Here is a 17,178-nt window from a genome sequence, read left to right as displayed (position 1 = left end):
AGAGGGGTGGGTGTTGGGGTACCAGGGTCTGATGGCTGGGAAGTGGGGGGAAATGAGGGAACCCTAGCTGATTCTGTAGGAGGATGAGTTGTGTCTGCCTGCCTCCCAGGGGCCTGCTGTGAGGGCGGGTTCTCTGAACTCAGAGACATGCTACCCTCTCCGGGAACTGCTGTGTTCACCCCTGCTTCTGGTCATCCCTCTTTTCATGTTTTGTTTAGTCCCTTTCCTGTGGCAGGAGGTCTCATTGTTGTATCATCACAAAAAGATCTGTGGAGGTGATCTGGCTTCCCCGGGTAACACAGCGCTGGTCCTGGTTAGCATCCTGCAGCGGCTGCTGACTCATGCTCCAGGTCTTTGATCACAAACCATGCTGTGTGAAATCCAACAACTGGGTGAGGTGTGCACATCGGAGAGCTTAGCTCTCAGGACCAGCTGGAAACCAAAGCAGAAGGGTTTTCCTAGGCCCCTCTCTGACCCACACCAGCCCCACATGCTCCCCTGTCTCCCCCTAAAATGCCTGCCAGTCTCCTGCAGCTCCTCCCCCCGGCTGCCCTGCTCTGGGAGGCCAAGGGCCTTGGATCAAATCAAAACCTACTTCAACCATGGGGAAGGCTCAAGAGTCATTGACTTCTTCCTCTTTGCCACTTAGCAAATCCTGAGACCAACTCGAGCAAGCCCACCTCCTCCAGGAAGGCATCCCGGAGGACCATGCCTGCGTTCGAGAGCTGCTGTCTGCAAGGACGGCCCTGCAGAAACACTGGAGCCCATCAAATCAGGTGCTTGAGGGGCAGGGCAGGCAGATGCAGAGACAGGTGGGCAGAAGTTTCTGTACCATAGCTTGTATTATTGCCCACAAGTGGCCCATGTTCAGTGATCAAATCAAACAGTTGTGATGGTAGGATTGGGGGTTAATGAGGTCTAACTGTAGCTTCTCCCCCCTTGCCAAGTCCTGAGAATGCCTTTTCACTGAGCCCAGGTGACCGATCCTCTCACAGATGGGTCCTTTGGATCACAATGGGGATGGGGCCCAGTCCAGCAGAGTACAGAATTCCTGAGGTGCATGTCCCATGGACCAGGTCAGGAGATGGCACAGCACTGATCCATTAGATAAACCTACTGTGTGCCAGGCACTGTGTCAGATTTCAGGGAGGCTGCAATGAGTAAGCCACTGTCTTAGTTAGCTCAGGCTGCACAACAAATACCAGAGGCTGGGGGCTTCACACCATCCGGAGGCTGGGACATCCAGGATCAAGGTGCTGGCAGATTTGGTTTCTGGTGCGGGCCTGCTTCCTGGCTTGCAGACAACCCCCTGTGCACCGTGTCCTCACATGGTGGGGAGGAGGGAGAGAGAAAGCACAAGAGAGCATTCTGGTCTTTCTCCCTCTTCTTATAGAGACACTGATCTCATCAGGAGGACCCTGCTCTCACAACTTCATCTAAACCTGACTGCCTCCCAAATGTCCCCATTCCAAATGCTATCACATTGGGGAATCAGGGCTTCAATATATGAATTTTGTCGGGGGAGCACAACCCAGTCGATAGCAGTCATAGTGTTTACACTTACGGAGCTTGTGGACCTTATGAAAAAGGGTTTTAATACACACCCAGCCTTGGGACAGTCGATAAGGACAGCTCTTGAACAAACTGCCAGCCCCGGCTCTTGTAGCAAGGCTTTTTATTCACCCCATCCCCACGACAGTCAGTGCCCTAGGCAGGCAGTGATACAGGAAACGGGGATGGGGATGGTGGGACCTGTCCACCAAGTCACGTCTCTGCAGGGCTGCCAAGACTCCTGTTAGCTGAAGCCTCTTCCACTGTCACAGTCACAGGATTTCCAAGGGAAGCCAGACACCGTCAACTTCAAGTTCATTCCCTTTCATTTAAAAATAATAACACTAGACCAGAGAATATTTAGGAAGAGGTACACCATACCATCAAAGACAAGAAGATCAGACCTAGCCTAGTATTTTATAACTCAAACTGCTCCAGAGCACACTGAGATTAGCAGGTGGTCGAGGGGAACAGAAAACCACCAGGAGTAAATAAATCAAGACCTTAAAGGACTTTTATTCTGTCCACGGCCAGGTAAGTGCAGGTGTGCGTGTGGACCCGCGGCCAAGCTTCCAGCAGGCCAGACAAGCTCGGTGGGACCGGGGTTCCCAGAACTGCCCGCATCTTCCTTGTGTTCTGTGGTCAGGAGCAGGCTGGGAGCTGGGAAAAATGACATAGATCCTTGGAAAATGGTCAGTTTCGGCAAACAACGTGAGCTTCAAATCAGTGGCGGGATGGTCAGCCTCCTTGGGAGGGTTTGGTTCCCCATTGCCCAGCCCCAGGGAGCTGTCCCAGGGACAGAGGGCCTTGACGCTGGAGGGGTGACTGCTTGCAGGTGCACTGACTGGAGACAGTGTCTGGTGGCAGTGGGGGATGCTAATAGTTTGGCAAAGAAATACCCTTCATCTTTTGACAAAAGGACTATTGGGGCCCAAAATAGTATGTTCTCATACATCGGTACTCTTCCCTGATCCCGGCACAGGAGACAGGGAATGAATGGTATCCCATAGCGTGTCCCTTGGGATAGAAAGAGAAAGGTGTGTCCTAGGCTCTTCAGACGTGGTGGGGAGGGGCCCTGGACCAGCACTGTCCAGGAGGACTTTCTGTGACATTGCTCAGCGTCTGTGCTGTCCAGCTCCACAGCCACCAGCCACATGTGGCGACGGAGTACTTCAAATGCGGCTAGCGAGGCTGAGGAACTGAATTTTACATTGGATTTGATTTCAGTGAATTTCAATTCAAATAGCCATCACCTGGCTCCTCGACAGGACAGCCGTAAAGATTATGCTCCTATTGAGAATAAGTAGAAATGTTGTCTCTCCCCGCAATCTAGAAAGAGCTTTCTTTTATTTTGGGGAATAGTGGATGGGGTCACATCATTCTGGCTTTGCCATTGAAGCTGTAGGACTTGGACAAGTAGCCAGTGTAGAGCATGTCGTCCGGCGCCGGGCACACAGCAGGCATTCAATAAGTGGTAGCTATTGTCGTTAGTGTGATAACCTCTGCATCTGGCTCCTTGCACAGCATTTGCAGAATGGGAAGTTGTACCTTGGAAAGAGAAGAAAAGGGTTTCCCCAAACACAGCTTAGTCCCTGCAAGCCATGACCCAGCCCCAGGGGTAAGGAGGCCCGCTGCGAGTGTAAGGCTGAATTGATGTCATAGGCCACGTCTTGGGTTTTAAGTTCAAAGAAAGAGAACTTTGGAGCAGACACAACATCTCTGGGTGGGTCTGTGCGGGTCTGCCAGCCCCCAGCTCATTCATTCCACCATGTAGCACACTGGCTGGCAGCCACAGTTCTCAGGTGTACCCTGCAGACAGGCGTTCATTCATTCAACAGACATGGACTGAGGATCTGTTGTATGCTGGTCACTTGGGGTCCAGAGATGCTGAAAACACAGTCTGTGCTCTTTGAGGCTCACAACCTGGTGGGGAAACAGATATGCTGAATCCCAGTTGGAAGCAGCACAGGTGCTGTGGAGAAGGATATTAGTGACCACCGTCCAATCCAGGGAGAGGGGAGGAGCCTGTCACCGGAGCAAAGCCTGGGGATGCAGCTGGAGCAGGAGCTGGAGGATGGCCAGGCTTGTATTTATGAGAGCAGCGGGAGCACATGGCGTGATGGTGGTCCACCTGGTGTGCCCCTAGGGATGGCGTAAGGGGTACAGTGCAGGGCCCTGGGCAGGGCTCTACTAAGCAGTACATGCCTCTACTCACAGGGGAGCCAGGGGCCAGCCGTTCTCTGGGACTCAGTGGCTGTGTGCCACCTAGGTCTTTGTTAGCGTCCAGAGTCCAGCTGTCACATGAGCCTCGTGGAGTGGTGGTGATCGCCACCTGGCCAATGGCTCTGCCTGTTCGAAGAAGCATGGCTCTTTTGCAGAATGTTTCCCATTGCCATTCTATTGTGTTCACTGCAGCACGTGAAAACGCAGGGGCGATGTGGGAGGGGGTGTATGTGTGTGAAACCAGAGAAACGAAGTGACTCAGTGAAATCGTGCAGTGACAGAGCAGAGAACAGGCCTCCCTGTCCTCAGCCTCAGCATTCCCACTGAGAGCGGATGAGTTTTAGGTGGTATTTTCAGCTTCCCACCTTCCCTGTCCGTGCTCCCGCTACCTTTCTTTCCTTTCTATTTTGACACAACTTACCTAGACAATGCTGCTAAAAATATGGGCGACATCCTCAGGTATAATACTGATTCTGATTTCGAAAACCTGGTCATTTATAAGTGTCCCCATTTCTCCTGTAGCCTACGTGAGAGGTGAAAACTGGTTGCTCTGGCAGGTGACAACTTTTGTAACAGGAGCTGGAGACCTGGGAGGTATGACTGTTGCATGAGCAGAGCTGCAGTACCATGGGTGCGGGGGGGCGGGGTGTAGGGGGAAAGCAGAAGGGTTGTGGGCTATATCAGTGGTTCAGGGTCCTGTTGTCAATGCCATGGGAACTCTACCCGTGGCCCTGGGTACCATCTATGCTGGTGGATTGATTCCTTAGGGCTTCCCAGAATTCCTTCCCTGTCGCTTCTATTTGAAATACCAATCTCCTTGGGATGTCTAGCTCATGAAGTCCCGCATGCCTCAGTCAGGTGCGCGAGACACGTGGATTGGGGGCAGGGGTCTTCCAGACGCTGAGTAACCCAGGTGGACCTGCTGAGATAGACTGGTCCACAGATCGAGCTGTGAAAGCAGGCAGGCCTGGCCCCCAGGTGTGGTGTTAGGAGTAAGGGGTTGATTGTTACGGCCCTGTGCAGCCCACCTGGAATCCTTCTGTTCCCGGCTCTGAAAGGCACCTGTTGGGTGCAGGGGTTCCTCCTGAGGCTGGGCTAGCGCCTCCAACAGCCCCGTCCACTGCCTGCTGTGAGGAGCCCTGCCTTGCGGAATCCCAACTGCCTGGGCCTTGTGGAATCCCAACTGCTCCTCAACACGGCACACTACAGAGGGGCCACGGAGAAAAAGGCTAGTTCACATTCCTTTAGCACTTGTAACTTTCAAAAAATCACTTTCCCTTCTGGCCTCAGTTTCTGTATCTATGAAATGTAAATCCTGAGGGACTTTCTCACTCGGGATGAGGTTATTACTTCTGCTCCCGGGCATCACAGCCGGTTTCTGTTTTGGGGTCGAGGTACCAGAGTGTTGAGGGGAGAGTGAGCTGGGTGGTGGGCCTGCCTTCTTTTCGGGGCTCCGCCATGAGAGCTGTGTGAAGCCACTCTGCGCTTCAATTTTATTTTATTTTCCCATCTATAAAATGGGATAATAATACCGGTATACAACCTAGACCACACATTGTTATTAGAAGGCTCCCACAGGATAATACATGGGAAAGGGCTTCGTAAAAAGATATGTAATGTATATGTAAGGCGTATTGTTATTGAGTGACAGCTGGAAACTGGAACTGAGCTCAGCCCTGCCCACACCAGCTGCTTCCCTGTGGCGTGCCAGCCGCCACAAATCGATCAGTACCTGAATGGGGGAGTGGGAATGAAAAAAGACACTCACACAAATGATGATGCGACCGATCGGTCTCCAGTGATGCTGAAGCACCGGGTTTACTTTCCTTCACCAATTTATACCATCCGGGTACGTGCAGCTTAACAATCACAAATAAGCATTACCTCATTGAAAGTAAATTTTTAACTTCTACATAGAAACTACAAAGTCACTGAAACTACCCCAAAGTCATTATCCCATGACAGAGCCCACCAATTATCCTGATAATCATCAGTCCTCTGGGTCCGGGAAGCGGCCACTCCTACCCCATACCTCAGCAGCTTGTAAGCACCCTCCAGGCGCAGGCAAAGACAGTGCCTTAGGAGCAAAAGCAGGTTAATCATAAACTGAGCCAGTCTGCAAGGGCCAGAGGTACAAGGAACCTTGGCTCCCCACTCCTTGGCTCCCCACTCTTCCCCCCTGGGTGGTATAAGTAGCTCTTTTATGGGAGATGTCTGGATTCGCTTCTGAGGAGGAGAGGCAGTAGGGCTGTAATTTTTCTTCCATTTCTCCAGTCATCTTAGTGGCATTACCTGGCCATGTAGGAAGGTGGGCTTTGGCAAAGCTATCAGCTAGGGCAGCTCCGATTCTGCCCCTTCTAGGAGCCCCCACGCTTCAACGGCTGCGCAACAGGGGCGCCTGCCCTCACCCCCTTCTCTCTTCTACAAGGGAAGGCTTTGTACCTCCAGCGCTCCCAGACCCTTTCCTAGGCGCTGGGTCAGTTTGTGGGCCTGGCTAGGGTAGCCCTGCCTCAGGAATCCTGACGTGGGAATGGCTGGGGCAACGGGGCGGGGGGTGGGGTGACCCGCCCCGCGGATGTTTTGCCCCCGGAACCGTCCCGTGACTGGTTCCCACTCCTGCCTGGCTGGCTCAGGGCTCGCATCCCTCCTTTTTCCGCCAGCCAGGTTGTTGTCGAGTTAGACCTCCCAGCCTCACGGGGCTGCTGTGCGGCTGCCGCAACGTTGGCGACTGCGGCGCTGCGGAGGAGACGGAGGGCTTGGGAGGCGGCGCCATGTGAGTCCCCGGCCGGTCGGGGCCAGGGCCGCGGCGGGAGATTACCGTATTTATCCAGGCCAGTGCCGGACCCTTGGGGGCGGGTCACTGCGGGCGCGCTACCGTATTTGCCGGGAGCCGCGCAGACCCTTTCCCCGAGTGGGAAGCGCCGCGACTTAATTACGTATTTATCCAGGGTTACGTGGTTCCCCCGGGGGTGCTGCAGGAGCGAGGGTGGGTGGGTGGATAGAATTCATTCCCTCAAGGAGCTGGGGCTTGCAGTGGGGTGGGGTGGGTTGCGGCAGCTGGGTGGGAGGCCTACGTATTTTCATAGGGGTGGGGTTGCGACGCAGAGTTTACCATATTTCTCCAGGGTCACTCTGCCCCAGGAATTGGCAAGGTTGTGCGCAGGGGTCGGGTGGGTGGGGTCAGCTCGTCTGATTAATGCAGCTATTTGATAAGAACAGCAGTTCGGGAGGCTGGCTGTCTTCATGGGGGCGAGGGAGAAGGCCTGGGAGTCGCTGCCGGAGAGTTACCGTATTTGCGCTGGGCAGCGCAGACTCTAGAGGAAAGAGCCACTGCTGGCGACGGAGGAACAGGGGCACAGCCTGGGCTGTGAGTGTGGGATGGGGTGGAGAACTTGGGGGGAAGAGGAGGACCAGGGCCTGGGACCCTTTCGGTGGGGCAGGGTCTTGATCGGGGTATAGCTGGGTAGACGGGGGAGACTGCCCAGTGACAAGGCCAGACAGACTGGCCAAGGGGACTCTGATGATCTGTCTTTGCAAATATCAGTGCAGGTGCCTGGGGAAGCACTGGTGGGTGGGGGTCTATTGCAAGTAGTACTTGTCCCTCTACTCGGGAGTGAGTGTGTGTTCCACCCTGGCCTGAGGATATGAGGAGACAGAGGGGGTATCCCTGAGACCCCACTCTACAGATAGACTGACTGAGGTTGCAGTAAGCAATGAGCTCTGGCAGTGTGGAGAAGGCCTGCACAGAGGTCCAGGGGATTGGCCAGCTCAGCCCACCCTGGAGCTGGCCTCAGTGCTCTGCAGGAGCAGGAACCCAAGGTTTTTGGAGGTAGGAGGGTGGTGGCAGCATACAGTGCCGTACAGGAGCTGTGGCCCTTTGGGTATCGATGGCTCTGGGGTGGCTGGGATGATGGTGGTGGTCGTGTGTGTGTGTGTGTGTGTGTGTGTGTGTGTGTGTGTGTGTATTCAGGGAGGAGTTTAGTTGGTGAACAGCTCATTCATTGAGAAGGGCTTTCAAAAGTGAGTCCGGAAACTAAGGGCCTAGTCCTCACCTTGCTGTGTGACCTTGGGCAACTTGACTTCACTGAGCCTCGGTTTCCCCTTGGATAAAGTGGGATGCAGTAAGCCCTGCCCCTTCCTCAGGGGTGTTGTGAGGACAATAGGAAACAATTTAAGAGGAATACAGTGTCCTGGAGAAGAGAATCCTGAGGAGAAGCGGCGTGACCGGGCTGGAGCTGAATTTGGGGGTGCTTGTTGAGCACTGAGTGTTGCTCAGGCTTTGCTGTGGGGACACCAAAAGGAATGAAGCTGAGCTGACCCCAGGAACTCACACTCTGGTTAAGTGACTTGCAAACCTCTTACAGGCATGCTTCATTTTGATAAACAAGGAGCTGCTGTCGTTAGTGCTGAGGCTACTTGCAAGTTTAAAGGGTTTTTCTTTTCTTAAGCTTTGCAAAAATATCTTCAAATCATCGGTGACCCCACTGTTCCCCCCAGATTGGGGATACACCTCCTTAACCCCTCCTTGAGAATCTGGTCAGAGAGATAAGACATATCCAGGTGCAGGAAAGCTTCCAATACTAGGAGCCTCTGACTATTACTCATTGGCATTTATTCAGTGCCTTGTACGGCAGACACAGTGCTTGGTGATGGGGATAAAAGAACGCAGCTCGTCCTCAAGGCGCGCACAGGCGAGAAGATGAGATGGGACGACTGACCCGCATGCAGTGAGAAGTGAGGGTCGTAGGGGTGGACCACGTGGCTCAGGAGGGGCTGGAGAGGTCAGGGAAGGATTCCAGGAGGAGGTGGCACTTGAGAAGCGCCTGAAGGAGGGGCAGGATGTGAGGAAGGGGTAGAAGAGAAAGAAGGCCATCCAGCAGGAGAACGCTGGCTCGAACAAGACTGTAGAGGAGCGGATGACGGAAGTTGTGCGAGGACCCTGGAGTGTCCTCCCCGAGGCTGGGGCTGGCTGATCCTCAGATCCCCCCTGACTCCTCTCTCTGCTTCTGCCTCTCCAGGGGCTGGTGATTGCAGCGGGAAGTGCCCATGACCGAGCTGGCATCCTCCGAGGGCGGGTCCCCTGCGGGGGACGGGGAGGAGGGTCTGGGGGACGAGCGAGGCCTGGTCATCCACCACCCGGCGGAGGAGCAGCCCCACCGCTGCCCGCTGTGCGGCCAGACCTTCTCGCAGCAGCCCAGCCTGGTGCGGCACCAGAAGGCGCACGCCGGGGCGGGCCGCGCGGCCTCCTTCGTGTGCCCCGAGTGTGGCAAGGCCTTCAGCGTCAAGCACAACCTGGAGGTGCATCAGCGCACCCACACGGGCGAGCGGCCCTTCCCCTGCCCCGAGTGCGGCCGCTGCTTCAGCCTCAAGCAGAACCTGCTCACGCACCAGCGCATCCACAGCGGCGAGAAGCCGCACCAGTGCGCGCAGTGTGGCCGCTGCTTCCGAGAGCCGCGCTTCCTGCTCAACCACCAGCGCACCCACGCGCGCATGCCGGCGCCACACCCACGCCGCCCCGGCGTCTTCGGGGAGCGGCGGCCCTACTTCTGTGCCCGCTGTGGCAAGAGCTTCGCACGCGAAGGCTCGCTCAAGACCCACCAGCGCAGCCACGGCCATGGGCCCGAGGGCCAGGCGGCCCATTTAGGCCGCGTGCTATGATGCCCGCAGGGCCCACCCTCGTCGGCTGTTTCCTGCCCCCGAGCCAAGTCCGAAGCCCTTGGAGATGGCGCTGGGCTGCAGCCCCGCCTCTGGATGGGATTCCAGGAGACAGAGAAGGCTGGCTGGGGGGTTTGAAGGAGTGGGCCGCCCAGCTTTGCCGCCTCCTTCCACTCCGCCCCAGGACCCTCCGGTTGGCTGCACACAGCTGCTTTGGGCCCCGTCGAAGGTTTTCCTCCTCTGGCTGGCCCAGCCTAGAGCAGGTAAGACCCTAGGGCCGGCCAGAGCCCCTCTCAGGCTTGCGGTGGTGAGGGTAGGTGTGTTGGGGGGGTGGTAATATCGGGTGGGGACAGGTGGGACATCCTGGGCTATGGTCGGTCTCTCTATGAACAACTTCTTACTAGATCTTCATTCCCAGAATCCCAGAGTGGAAAGCGACCTGGAGAAGGCCACTGGCCACAGTCCCCAGGCCATTTGGAAGATGAGACTGAGGCTTACCCAAGAGTGTCCCAAGTCATGCCTAGTAGTTAGTGGGACCGCGGTGCAAACCTGTGCCTTGTTTCGGGTTCTGGACCCCAAGACCCTTCATCTTCCCTGCACCACCCTCGAGAGAGGCTCTTCTTGGTGGGAAAGTGGAGTTGCGAGGATGTAGGGATGTGACCAGGGAGCATGTGGCAGGAACCCAGGCAGGGGCATCACTGGGTGGTGTGGGTGCCTGAAGGAGACATGGCATCCACAGTGGGAGTTGGGAGGACGAAGCTGGGGCTTGAAGGGGACCTGCAGTCGCAGAGCCCTGGCTCCAGGCCTTGTACTGTGCTCGGTCCGTGCTGGGGACCCAGCCCTGCCCTCTGCCCTTCCTTAGGGCTTTGTGACTCCTTGGGGGCCAGTTGCCTTCTGCCTGCTTCCCCCAGGTGGCTATTGCAATGTAGGCTGGTACTTAGTGGCCGAGATTAAGAGATTAAACCAGGACCTGGGACATCTGGAGCCAGTCCCCAAAATGCCCCGAAGCCAAGTCATCTCATCTGTAAATGGATTACTAATCCTTGAGTGCATGGTAGGGGGCTAAAAGCACCAGCTGAGAGCCCTGGGCAGGCGCAGGGTGGCCCAGCTGACTGCCCCCGCCTGGCCCCAGACGGGCGCAGGGCAGGGCCCTGTCACTCGCCACACTTCCCCTGGTCTCTTTGTCTCTGCGAACAGATGCGGACTGGGCAGGACGTCTGGGCAGTGTGCGAGGCACATCTGGGCACAGACACTACGAATGCCGCCCACGGGGTCCCTGCACCCCGGCATGAAGACGCGTGCCCTAAGAAGACCTACCTCGGGAGGTGCCCTGCAGTGACAGCAGAGGGGACCAGTGGAATCTGGAATTGGAGGCGTTCCTGTGTCCTGGTGGTAAACTCCCCAAACCTGTCGGGAGTCATGGCTGGGGAAGAGCTTGTTCTGGCTTCCTGGCCACGGACGTCCACTCTCCTGTGGCAGCAGGGAACACAGCTGTGTGGAGAGCCAGCTTCTCCACTCCCACCTGGCCCACCAGAGACAGGAAGTGACTGGCCTAAGAGAACACAGCACGTTGGTAGCAGACCTGGCTCTAGAGGCACAACCTTCCTGCAAGTCTGGGTGTGAACCAGACTTGCAGGCCTCACTTGCCTTTCAGAGCAGTGCTTCGTACCTCTTTTGGGGGAGTGAAGCGCTTTGAAAATCTGACAAAGGTTATGAACCTTCTCCCCAGGAAAACACACATACTCACGTAGAGGCAAGAATCTACCAGCAATTCCAGGAGCTCCTGGACTCCAGGCTGGAACCTCGGCTCCAGAACCCAGCCAGCACCCTTTCCTTACCTGACCTCCCGGGGCCACCATACCAGTAGCATTCCATCCCCCTACTGGTCCTCCGTCCCTTGTTCAGGAATAAAGAATTCTGAGGAAGGGATCCTGTTAGTCACTCTCTTTTCCCAGGCCTAAAAAGTAGTGTACCGGGCTTCTGGGGCGCCAGTCCTTGCTAGACACTGCAGGAGGCCCCCAGGGCCGGCTTTGCTGTTCCCTGGTTTGGGGTTGCTGGCTCTGGCTACTTGGCTGCTGGCTTCACAGTACAACACCGGGCTCCGATGTCACTGCGAAGGTGGTGGGGAGAGCTGGACCTTCTGTGGAAGCTGGGAAGAAGCAGGAGTCCAGGCTGAACCTGCCCCAGGGAGAGGGCTCCATGTCCAGCAGCCACACCCAAGTGTTCAGCCTCAGCCAGGTGTGATATGGGGAAGGCAGGGTGTGAGACCAGCCTTGCTCCTGGTGTTAACCAGCGCTGGGCGGGGACAGGCCAGCAGAGAAGCTGCCGAGTGTGCTGAGCATCCAGCAGAGCAGGTGGAGGGCGATGCCAGGCCAGCAGCAGGGTGAGGACTCCCAGTCTTCACACCTGAGCAGGTGGGCCTGGAGCCAGCTCACCAGCCTCTCCACAATGAACTGCTCATCAGGAAAGAGGTGAGCAGTCAGGGCTGGCGCAGGTTTGTGATGACAAGCAGACTTCATGAGCCTGGTTATACTTAGTGAAACATTTGGGAGTGGAGAGTGGCCTTTAGTCACAGAATTTAGATCAAAGCCCAGCGATGTGGGTTGTGGGCGCCATGGAGGAGTTGTGTTTAGGTGGTGGGGGGGGCCCAGGGCTGGGCTGGGCCTGCTCGGGGTTGTCGGGAGGCCCCATGAGTTCCTGCCCTGGGGTCTTGCTTGTCCCGTTTCCAATGCAGGTTGGCGCAGAGGTTCTTGCTGACCATCTGCCACGCGCCCCGTCCTGGAGTAACAGACACTGGGGGTGGGGGTGGGGTGGGAGGAGGAGGGAGCAGGTCAGAGAAGAGCAAGCCGGTCAGGCACCAGGCGCTTCCACTCTGGTCCTTGGCCAGCGAGCAGGGGACCTCACAGACTCACCCCTTCCCTCGTGATTGTAGCTCGTCTCCTGCCTCCCCTGTAACTGTGCCTCCTCCTCCCTGCCTCTGCCTGCCCTGAATTGCTCCGAAATGTGTCCCCCCTCCGCCCCTCTAAGCCCTCTTCTCCACCAGGCCTGGCTTCCCTAACCGTTTCGTTCCTCCTAACCATCCGACAGGATGTGTGTCGAAACCCCCTCTCACCCTGGCTATTGCGTGCAGTCTGTACTCCAGCTTCCTCTGTGTGTGTGTGTGTGCATATGTGTGTGTTTGTGGCTTAAATCTCCAACCAGACCATGAGCTCCCTCAGGGCATGGGATGTGTCATTTCTTCTTGAACCCCAGTAGAGTCTAGCACAGGTCTGGGCACTTAACACTCAGGACAGACTTGCTGACTGGCTGATGGGTCAAGTCCTGGAGGTTTTCGGGGGCTGGTGATTGGAGGTGCAAAAGGGGATAGGGCATGTGAGTTCACTAGTGGGGGCATTTTATTGGGCTCTGGGCTAGCCCCCCTGGGGTAATAATGACCATAGGAGGCCTCAGGAACCCCCTACGTGGGGCAGTGGGTCAGGAGAGACCCCCCCAAGGCTACACAGGATTGTGCGTAAATGGTCGTCCAGGCTGGATATTTCCATAGGTCACTGACACCCACCGGAGCTGACCGAGTGGAATAAATGTTCTGTTGATATCAGTTGGTATGAGGACTGGTCATTTGGGGCTCAGCTGGGAGCAGGGCAGTGGCCTCTAGCGCTGCCTCCATCATTTCTTAAGGAGTCACGTTCAAGGTAACACGACTAAGAAGGCGGTGTGTGGGAAGCACAGCCCCAAAGGCACAGTGATGAACTGGCTCAGCCCCCTCCCCATCTGGATAATGACTGCTGTTTGGAGTTGGGTAACAGAAAAGGGGGCTCCTTCAAGTAGCCCCAGCCGCTTGCTCAGCGCACAGTGAGGCCAGACCTGCTGAGAAGCTTCGGGCGATTCCCTTTGGTGCCTGAGGGCTGGGCCGCGGAGAACGCTCCAGTCAGAGGACCACCTCCAGTCATGCATCTCTCCTGACTTGAATCTTCTCGTCTGCGACATGGCGGGAGCAAGTCATGCTCCTCCTGCCTCACGGATCTGTGACGAGGCAGCATACACACGGCCCAGCGTGCAGGCAGTGCCCCTGGAGCCGACCACTTCATCTCACAGCCCATGAGGCTTCTGCAGCGGAAAGTGCTGGGCAGAGGGGTTAGTGCTGCCCCCAGGGAGCTGAGACGGGGGTGAGTGACTGCCCTCCTGTTAATGGTGAGGGACTGGGCCCGATAGTGGCGGAGGCTCACTCCAGAACCTTCCTTCTGTGCCGGGCTCTTCGACCCAGATTAGGGGCTGCATGAATTGTCCTATCAGCCCAGGAGGGTCCTGAGAGGTAGTAACTCAAGGACAGGGCCTTTGAAACCTGGGGTTCTTGGGGGTGAATCAGGCAGGACCTTGTTCCCCTCTCCTGGCCCTTGGGGCAGAAGGAAGCAGGCAGCCGCTCGCTCTCTGCCTGCCCAGCCTCAACCCCTCCCCTCACGGTCTGAACCCGTTGCAGGGCCGACTCTGGGTGGCCTGAACTAACTGATGCCCATTACCAGACCAGTCACCATGCCAGGGACGGTGCCGGGGGAGTGCAGTGGTCTGGGCACTCACCGATGCTCAGGGGTCTGTTCCACCTGGAGGCTGTGGTCTGAGAGTGGGGAAGGGGCGCTCCATCAGGGGAAACCAGAGGCCGGTGGCAGGGGACGGTTTCAGCGTGGAGGACCATCACCCCTGCTATACTGGCCAGCAGCACGTGTCACGTGGGCGCTTGTTATAAATGCAAAACGCAGCCCCACTCCAGACTCCAGATCAGAAACTGCATTTTAACGAGATCCCCAGGCAAGCTGTGTAGGCAGGTGCTCTGCACGACACCACTTCTCCAGCTCCCTTTCTGGCCCTACTGCCTAAAGGGAGGAGAACGAAACATGTTGCTGTTTTAGGCTTGTGGAGGGGTAGAGGCGAAGCTGCCTCACCCAAGTCCAGGACTCCGGCCATGGCTGCCCCCCCACACCCTGGGGACCGGAGCATACCTCCGCCTGGCTTCCTGGGAATTTACTGTGACTACAGAACACAGTGCAGGAAAGGGCCAGTCCCAGGTGAAACAGGCAGCTTTCTGGGAGCAGTTCCTTGCACCCTCGTGCTTCTTGTGACCCCGGCCCCCTCAGGACACCACTAAGCCTCACTTTCCTCACTCTGACAGAGTCAAGCTCAGGTATGTCTGCCATGGATGCGGTTGGTGCCCTTTCCAAGCTGTGGTGGGTGTCGGCTGCTAATGGGTCACAGCCACCGAGCATGGGGGGCTGCCCCCAGCCCACCCCCACCCTGGGACAATGTGGGGGGCGCAGCTCTGAAGGGCAGTGTGCTCAGAACTCTCCAGGGATGAGATGCCGCTGGTCTCCAGCTGAGACCACAGCGCTGGCTCCTCCCCTCACCTGATGCCACTCCTCTTCTCCGGGGAGCTCTTCCTGACACTCTTGTTCCCCTTGAACAGAATCCTCGTCTCAGGCTCTGCTTCTAGGAACCCTGACCTAAGGCAGTGTCTCTGAGGAACACACACTCCAAGCATCGTGCACATGCAAGAGATCTTTTCTCGGCGGTTCTGTGTGGTGCTGGTTTCCTGCAGGCTTTCAGGTGAGTGGATTAACAGATGGGACAGGTCACCTCCAGGCCAGAGGACCTGCATGCAGGCGTGGCAGGCTCTCACCAACTGCCCTACAGCCCTGTCCATGGGACACAGGGCACAAGACTCTTGTTCAGGGGTCAAGAGTAGGGGTCTAGTCCGACCATGTGGCTTTGGCCAAGTCCCTACCATTCTGAACCCTGGTGTTTCTATCATGAAGTGAGCAGTGTCGATGGGCTGCCCTCTGGGGTTTTTCTCAGGTCTGAACTTCCACAGTTTCTTCCCGACTGCTTATGTGGGCTCTCTCCAGTGGTGAGCAGAGACCACACAGGCCAGTGATGGGCTGTGTCCAAGGCCTTGTGTGGTGGGCCCCCTAAGATGCCATCCCCCTCCTCTGGTCCCGACACCCTGTCTCTGACCAGCTTGGCCTTCTACAGCCACCACCACCTCTGCTCTGTGGTAGATGCTCAGAGAATTGCAGCTGGCTTTTTTTGTTTTCCATTAGGCAAGAGAACTGCAGATTCTAGCTGCAGAGACAGGAAGTCACCTTGAAGCAGACCTTCCTTGTTTCTGGAAGGTCATCGCACCTTTTCTGTTAAACCCACGTAAAACAAATACCCCCCAGTATTCTTGACAGTCTCAGGCTAGCTTTGGACTTGTTTCTGGAAGGTCATCGCACCTTTTCTGTTAAACCCACGTAAAACAAATACCCCCCAGTATTCTTGACAGTCTCAGGCTAGCTTTGGACTTGGGTGGCATTTCCAACGCAGATGCTTTCAGACCAGCATGTTAGCTATGGTTTAATAATAATTGTTTTTGAAAGGTTGTTAGGCAGAGCACCTGGGGACAGGGGCCTGAGATGTGGGAAGGACCTGAAATTCGCTCCTAGGTGAGGGCCTGGGCTGGTCCTTCCCCTGGCACGTCCAAACCTGCTAGGGGACACGCAGTGTTCCCAGGACTGGGTTTAAAGCACGCGGGTTCCAGAGAGCCTGTTTATAGGAGCAGTGGGAACTGTGTCCACCTGTGGGGCACGACGGGTTCCCGAGATGGGTGGCATGATGGTGCACGTGGGACCTGAGATGTGGGAGAGGCGCTGCCTGGGGGACAGAGGTGGCAGGCAGCCTCCACTGCACGCCAGCACTCCCAGGAATCAGTGGGGGGGGGGTGCGGTGTGGGGCTCCTGGAGGAAGAACGGACCATGTGGAATTTTAGGGCCCGGAGGGGGCTCAGTCTTTATTTGACCATTAGGAGAAGCATGTTTCAGGCACTGCCCACGGCTTTCCCGTCTCCTGGCTGGATTTGCTCATGGTGTTGCTGCCTCGTGGTTCACGGCTGTTCTCTATTCTGACTGTCTTGGCTTCCTTGCCACTTGCTCTGTGCGCCCCTTCTTTGTTTCGCATGCAGAGTCCCCGAGGCAGATGTTGGTGTGACTGGTCACTGTCCCTTTAGCGCATCCCTCGGACAGAGTCCGTTCTCCTGGCATGGCCGATGTTGCCAGTGAGTCTTGGCAAACATATTACAATATATAAATGTATCAAAGTAACACATTGCACACTTTAAATGTATGCAATGTTATGTGTCAAATTTATTCAATTAAAAGAATGAAACGAACTGGACGGCACATGTGTTGCGTGACTCCAGACTTTTGCAACCAACGCTGATGGGAGAGTGGCGCCCTCTCGTGCACATTTGGAGAACTGACGTCGAGTGGATTGGACTTTGTAAGGAGGCCTTTTTCTGCTGCCCTGAGGGCTCCCACCTTTATATTATATTAGAATGCACAAGTCAGGGACCATGCAGGTTGTCAATATTGGTTGAATGAATAAATAGAACCATGAGGCTTTTCAGAGGGCCCTATGGAAGTGAGCTAAAAAAACAGACTTGTAAAAGTAAATTGTCCTCTTAGAGATGAAATAAAGATCAGTGGAAATGTACGTACAGGGGAGAAAAAACTGGAGGCAAAGAAATTCGACATGTGTTCCTTTTCTAGGTTTCAAGAGGAAATAAAAAGACACATGGAGTAACTTTCCAAAGACAATGAGCCAAAAAGCCAGCAATAAAAGTTTGCTCATAAAAACCCTTACACATCTGCAAGGGAGGAAGCCTGAGGGGTGGGGACGCACCAACTCTGCACCGGCCCGCAGGACCAGAGAGGAGCTGGCAAG

The 17,178-nt window shown here is 56.0% G+C and overlaps 1 protein-coding gene across 7 annotated transcripts; it reads left to right on the top strand.

The window, feature by feature from the left end:
• The first annotated feature begins 83 nt into the window (after positions 1-83).
• LOC117018279 (zinc finger protein 84) lies at positions 84-13,021 on the top strand. Of its 7 annotated transcripts, none has more exons than XM_033099208.1 (3): positions 84-776; positions 8,793-9,692; positions 10,627-13,021. In XM_033099208.1, exon 2 carries the CDS (start codon positions 8,821-8,823, stop codon positions 9,430-9,432), a length of 612 nt encoding a protein of 203 aa, XP_032955099.1. In that variant the 5' UTR covers positions 84-776; positions 8,793-8,820; the 3' UTR covers positions 9,433-9,692; positions 10,627-13,021. The 7 variants fall into 7 exon arrangements, with proteins under 7 accessions (XP_032955099.1, XP_032955097.1, XP_032955094.1 ...); XM_033099206.1 differs by lacking the exon at positions 84-776 and adding an exon at positions 4,349-4,368; XM_033099203.1 differs by lacking the exon at positions 84-776 and adding an exon at positions 5,966-6,547.
• The last annotated feature ends 4,157 nt before the right edge of the window (positions 13,022-17,178 follow it).

Source organism: Rhinolophus ferrumequinum, chromosome 26 (genome assembly GCF_004115265.2).
Source record: "Rhinolophus ferrumequinum isolate MPI-CBG mRhiFer1 chromosome 26, mRhiFer1_v1.p, whole genome shotgun sequence".
NCBI lineage: Eukaryota > Metazoa > Chordata > Mammalia > Chiroptera > Rhinolophidae > Rhinolophus > Rhinolophus ferrumequinum.
This window is presented reverse-complemented; position numbering and strand designations above follow the sequence as displayed.